At 39.5% G+C, this 6300-nt stretch overlaps 1 protein-coding gene across 1 annotated transcript in view; it reads left to right on the top strand.

Annotated features, from left to right (window-relative positions):
• Positions 1-6300, top strand: part of stab1 (stabilin 1) — a 122935-nt gene that overhangs the window by 84471 nt on the left and 32164 nt on the right. The window contains exon 57 of the mRNA XM_032514890.1: positions 2632-2736. Within this exon, the coding sequence (XP_032370781.1) occupies positions 2632-2736 (105 nt within the window). The remainder of the gene's footprint in view (positions 1-2631; positions 2737-6300) is intronic.

The following is a 6300-nucleotide window of genomic DNA, read 5'->3' as shown; positions in this document are numbered from 1 at the left end:
ACACAGTGTTGCAGGCGCACATACTGTGGTCTGCCAGTCAGGTAGTCAACAATCCAGCGACAGTCGGAGTTAACGTCCCATAGGTCGTGACTAAAGCAAGAAGCAAGCTAACATTACATGGCCAATGTTGAGCTAAACATGCTTGTGAATCCTTTATATTGATGAAGCATATTCAGCATTCAGCGATTCCTTTGTTTGGGCCTTGTTGTATGAAGTTTTGAAGCCAAAGCTTCTGGTGAATGGCACAGCAGCTCACCCCCACAGCAGCAAGACATCCCCAGTTGCCCCCAATGCTGCCCCATTGGTGTGTAAATGTGTGTGAGTGTGTATCTGATGAGCAGGTGGCACCTTGTACGACAGCCTCGGCCACAGTGTATGAATGTGTGTGAATGGTGAATGGTTCCTGTATGATGTAAAAGTGCTTTAAGTAGTTGTTAAGACTAGAAAAGCGCTATATGAATACAGTACTTTTACATCTCTGGCTTGTATATCTCCTTGCTCTTTTTTATGTTAGCAAAGACCTATGTTTAAAATATTCACGTAGCAGCTTCTCATTTTTACTTTCCATTACTTTGAAATGACAATATCGATCACATATATTGATATATATTGATCACGGCAAGTAGGTTTGCAGTGGAGATTGCTTTGTCAGACATGTGTCGCTAAAAAGAAGTAGATTACTTACCTCGAACGGCAGCTGGATTCTCACAATACCACGAGATCACGCGAGAATCAAGGGATCACATATCACACGAAAATCCATCTAGTCAGGCTTCAAGTAACGTGTTTGTGTCCTACTAACCAGCTTACTGCATCAATAGGCATCCGGTACGGAGCTACTGGCAGCTACGGGTGCGGTTTGGGTGTGTGTGGTGGCGTGACTGTTCAAAACAACAGTGGCGGCACGATAGACAGATCACCTGCCAGTTATTTTTTTGAAGGTGCCTGCCCTTTTGCAAACAGTTTCCACTGACAGCTTCTCAAAGGGTTCTGTTTTAACAGACCATCTGGCGTGTCAGGCCAGTAGATTACAGTTATTGCTTGTTTTATGTTGTATTCACTGCCAACACTCTCTGAAACACAAAGCTGGATGAGTTGACCAATCACAGTTCTTGTTATCTTGGAGCCTCGATGTGCAGTTACATTTTTGAGGAGGCGAGAGTTAGCTACAGTGTAGGAACTGAGCTTACGCACGTAGTCGCCCTACCTTCAATGTCACCCCTTAATGCACAATTATGGACTCAGCTCTGGGACCACAATGAGCATGAGACATTTTCTTTATCTTCAAATAATGTATTTTTATTCCCTCACCCTCACCTCTGACCACCCACCCACCCACCCAAAAATAATAATAATCTTGTTAGCAGACGCACCGCCATCTCTCCCCTATCAGCGCTCCGGCAGTCTGTCGCCATAGCAACGCTCCACACTCACCATCACAAGGCTGGGTGTGTTTCCAGCTCAGGACAACCCTGCCAGCCGTCTTCACTAAGAGTCACCAAGGCAACTGGGTTAAAGAATATCAAACAGCTGCTGATCATCCACTGGTTATGCTTCGAAGTTCTCATTCAATGAGCTCCTAAAGGCGGGAAGAAGCAAGTCAGAGGGGTAAATCAGAGCTGGGGTGGTTTTTAAACACTTCGTTGTTACAGTGAGGAACAGGACCTGTCGCTGTGGTTCCTGAATTAATCCCATGAACTGCTTAAAATAAGGGTTCAGCTCATCGTTGAATAGGAAGGACTGGGATTGAAGTTGGGGGGTTTTAGTATCTTCCCTCCTCCATGTTTTTATCTACACGCGCTTCTACCTTTTGACTTTTACAGAACTCTTCCTCACAACACAGTTGTTCATGTTGTGTTTTGATGTTTCAACCAAGAAGAGTTCATACCGATCAAAGCAAAGAGCTTCAACTGTCCCTCACCTAGCATTGTTAAAGGAGAAGATAAACCAGCCCTGAAAATACCTCTGTCATATTCACTATTGTGAGATTCTCATTCAGATCCGCCCCCTCGGAAATGTGATCCAAAATGAAATGCTTATTCTACATACGCTATACAAACTATAAACGACAAAAAATATATTTAATTAAATTTTATATTTTTTCTCATATTTGTATGTATTTTGTAAGATATGCAATGATGATTGCTGGGTAGCTTGTATGTTGATGTTGCCCAATGTCAAGTCTTTATTTGATCATGTGACCAGATGATGCAATATGTGTTTTGTGTGTCATTTTAACCCTTGTGTTGTCTTCCCCTCAACCCCAACAAATTTGGGTCACTTTTTTAAAACATTATTATCACTTTTTCCGACATTTTTGTTACTTTTTCAATGTTGTGGGTGCTTTTTCAATGTTTTTTCAAAGTTTTTTTGATATTTTCAGCACTAATTTCAACGGCCCATTCATTGTGACAAAAAGAAAAGAAAAACTGAAAAAGGGTCAAATTTGACCCAAGGACAACATAAGGGTTAAGCACAAAATCTGACATTTACAAGATGATCACACCTGCACACCGAGCAAGCAATCATGCCTAATAAAGGTTTAAGGGCCCCTCATAATAGTATGCACTGAGGCCTTTCACACCTACGTTACGCCAATGGAGGTTGAGTGATGTTCTTTCTCTCTAACAGCCTGCAGTTGTGGGGCGCAGGGAAAGTGTGATGAAGGCATTGAAGGCTCTGGACAGTGTGTCTGTAACCCGGGCTGGGAGGGGGATAACTGCCAGATCGATTTAGGTGAGTTTCTCTACTGAATGTGACCTGAATGCAATCCATTTAGGTTTAATCAATGCAATAAATGAAAATAATTTCATGATGTTAAAGGATATTTAAAGGATAAGTCTGGTATTATTGTATGTATTTTCTTTGTTTTTGTTTTTTTTATATTCTTTTAACAAACTACAAAACATACAACTTGAAACATGAACAAATGCCTTCCAGGCTGAAGAACTGGATCCAAAAATCCCCCCCAACGATGGTGAAGTTGCAAATATCAAAAAAATTGAGAGCTAGTGATTGCAAATTGCTACGCCATCCATAAAGATTTCAATATGCCACCGAGATACAGATCCCCCAGTGTGACAATCCCTTCTCCAACCAATCCCTCCAAAAAAGGAGAGATCTATATGATACACATACATAACTCATAAACTAATAAATGTATTTATTACCCTGACAAACCATTTAAAATATGACAGGGGGACTCCCAAAGTAAGAGATTGGATCAGGTCATTCTGCTTGGGATCACAAACCATTTTCATAACATTGACCTTCTCTGCAATAGAGAGAGTGACAGTCGCCCATCTTTTAACGTCACGAGAGATTTTATTGGATAATGGATCCATGGTAGCTCTAACTAGGTCTTTTATCTGTGGAGGGAATAGATTCCCAGATATATAATACCCTGCTTTGGCCACTGAAATGCACCTTCTTGGAAGGCTGTTACGGGGTACTGAGCTGTTAAGGTAACTTGGACCAATTTACCCTATGACCTGACAATTTTGAGAACAAGTCAATGATCCCGGGTAGACAGTGTATCGATCTGCTAGGTTGGCTTGTTGATCTTCCCACTTATGGCTGCTGCCAAAGGCTCTATGACTAAACAAAACAACAAAGGAGAAAGTGGTGAGCCCTGTCTTTTTCCACTTCCAAGAGGAAAATATTCAGAAATGAACTCGTTAGTTTGCACCAATGCCTCTGGGTACTTATACAGCACCTTAGTCCAATTACTAAAAATGCTGCAAAACCCATACATTTCCAAAATGTTCAACATATAGCCTTATTCAACCATATCAAACGCCTTTTCGGCATCAAGTAATCAAGAAATTGTTTATCAGCTACAGACCATGCAGTATTAATGAGACGCCCGATATTATCTGACGAGCTACGCCCGCAAATAAACCCCACCCGATCAGGATGAATTACAGAAGTAATAACCTTATTTTAACTATTTGCCAAGATTTTTTGAAATGATCTTAACATCTAACTGCATTAAGGAAATTGGGCTGTAATCTTTACAGTCTCCTGGGTCTTTCCCTCTTTTAGGAACCTAAGTTCTTAAAGCCTGCCTAAATGTTGGTGGCAGTGTGCCCTTCTCCAGTGCCTCGCTTTATACCTCTAGCAGAAGTGGAGCCAGTTCAGTTGCACAACTCTTAAAATATTCTGCTGTGAAGCCATCGGGCCCTGGGGCTTTACCCACAGGCAGGGCCCCCATTACTTCTTTAATTTCCTCTGTAGTCAAATCCGTATCAAGGAGTTCTCTTTGCTCTTCTGTCAGTTTGGAAAGCTCTAGTGGCTCTATGAAGGAACAAGGAAATAGTGGGAGACGATTCCCTATGTTTTGTGCAACTAGCGAGTGATTTCCCTGCTTAGTGCCCTGATTTAAAATAATTTCGTCTTGCCCTCAATAGATTGAATTCCACCTTCTGAGATAGAATATTACTATATTGGTATTTTAATTTCAGTCAGATGACACTGAGGACCAATTGATCGGCAAGTAATCTTTTAGCTCAGACCTAAGCTTTTCTACAAAATAAACATATTGTGTCTCCCAGCTGGGTTAAAAATTCTTCAAATATCAACCAAGCCTAAAATCTATGTATTTAAAAAAAAAAGATTTTAAAGCGACAATGGCTTTCACGAGTTTACCCGGAACTCCCAAATGACAAATAAGCTTGTTTCTTTTTGCCATTGTTTTTCACACACAGCGTAACGGGTTAGGGGTAGGGTAATGATAGCTAACATTAGCTAACAGTAGCGCTGGTTCTGTTTAATGTCAGTTAAGTTAACTTTAACCAGACCAGTTCTATGTGAAAAAACAACAGCAGAGAGAAACAAACATAACTTAACCCCAACCCAGATTGGGAGTTCCAGGTGAACACATGGTAGACCTCACTGTGTGCTACGTGTGTAGTAATGCCAGGCTTTGGAGCAGTAGGCTCTGCTGCCCCAATGTGATTTTTGTCATTGTTTATACTCATTCTGAAATACACATTAGAAATTGGGTATTGATAGTCGTGTGATTTCACTGGAATAGAGAGCTGGTGGATGTCATGGGACCTTAATTCGGACAAATATTTCTATAAGGTCCCATGGACCAGAAGTAGAAAGGCAGGACTTTGGCTCTCTATTGGTGTCGACTACTAAATTTCTGGTATCATGACATCCCTAGTGGGCAGTTGTTTGGTTGAGCGGTTCTTAGACATTACAGACATTGCAGTTAGACATTACATTACAGTTAGACATTACAGACATTACAGTTAGACATTACATTACAGTTAGACATTACATTACAGTTAGACATTACAGACATTACAGTTAGACATTACATTACAGTTAGACATTACGACAGTTAGACATTACAGTTAGACACGTACATTGACATTAGACATTACAGTGAGACATTACAGACATTACATGTAGACTTACAGTTAGACATTACATTACGTTAGAATACAGTAGCCATACAGGACATTACAGTTAGACATTACATTACAGTTAGACATTACGAAATACCAGTTAGACATAACAGACATTACAGTTAGACAAGTACATACAGTACAGTTGACATTAACATTACGTTAGACATTACCAGTTAGACATTACAGACACAGTACAGTCTAGACATTACTACAGTACAGTTAGACATTACAGTACAGTTAGACATTACATTACAGTTAGACATTACAGTTAGACATTACAGTTAGACATTACAGACATTACATTTAGACATTACAGTTAGACATTACAGACATTACAGTTAGACATTACATACAGTACAGTTAGACATTACAGTACAGTTAGACATTACATTACAGTTAGACATTACAGTACAGTTAGACATTACATTACAGTTAGACATTACAGTTAGACATTACAGACATTACATTTAGACATTACAGTTAGACATTACAGACATTACAGTTAGACATTACATACAGTACAGTTAGACATTACATTACAGTTAGACATTACAGTTAGACATTACAGATATTACAGTTAGACATTACAGTTAGACATTACATTACAGTTAGACATTACAATTAGACATTACAGACATTACAGTTAGACATTACATTACAGTTGGACATAACAGATAGACATTACAGACATTACAGTTAGACATTACATTACAGTTAGACATTACAGACATTACAGTTAGACATAACAGATAGACATAACAGACATAACAGATAGACATTACAGACATTACAGTTAGACATTACAGACATTACAGTTAGACATAACAGATAGACATAACAGACATAACAGATAGACATTACAGACATTACAGTTAGACAT

This window comes from Etheostoma spectabile, chromosome 4 (assembly GCF_008692095.1).
Source record: "Etheostoma spectabile isolate EspeVRDwgs_2016 chromosome 4, UIUC_Espe_1.0, whole genome shotgun sequence".
Lineage (NCBI taxonomy): Eukaryota > Metazoa > Chordata > Actinopteri > Perciformes > Percidae > Etheostoma > Etheostoma spectabile.
This window is presented reverse-complemented; position numbering and strand designations above follow the sequence as displayed.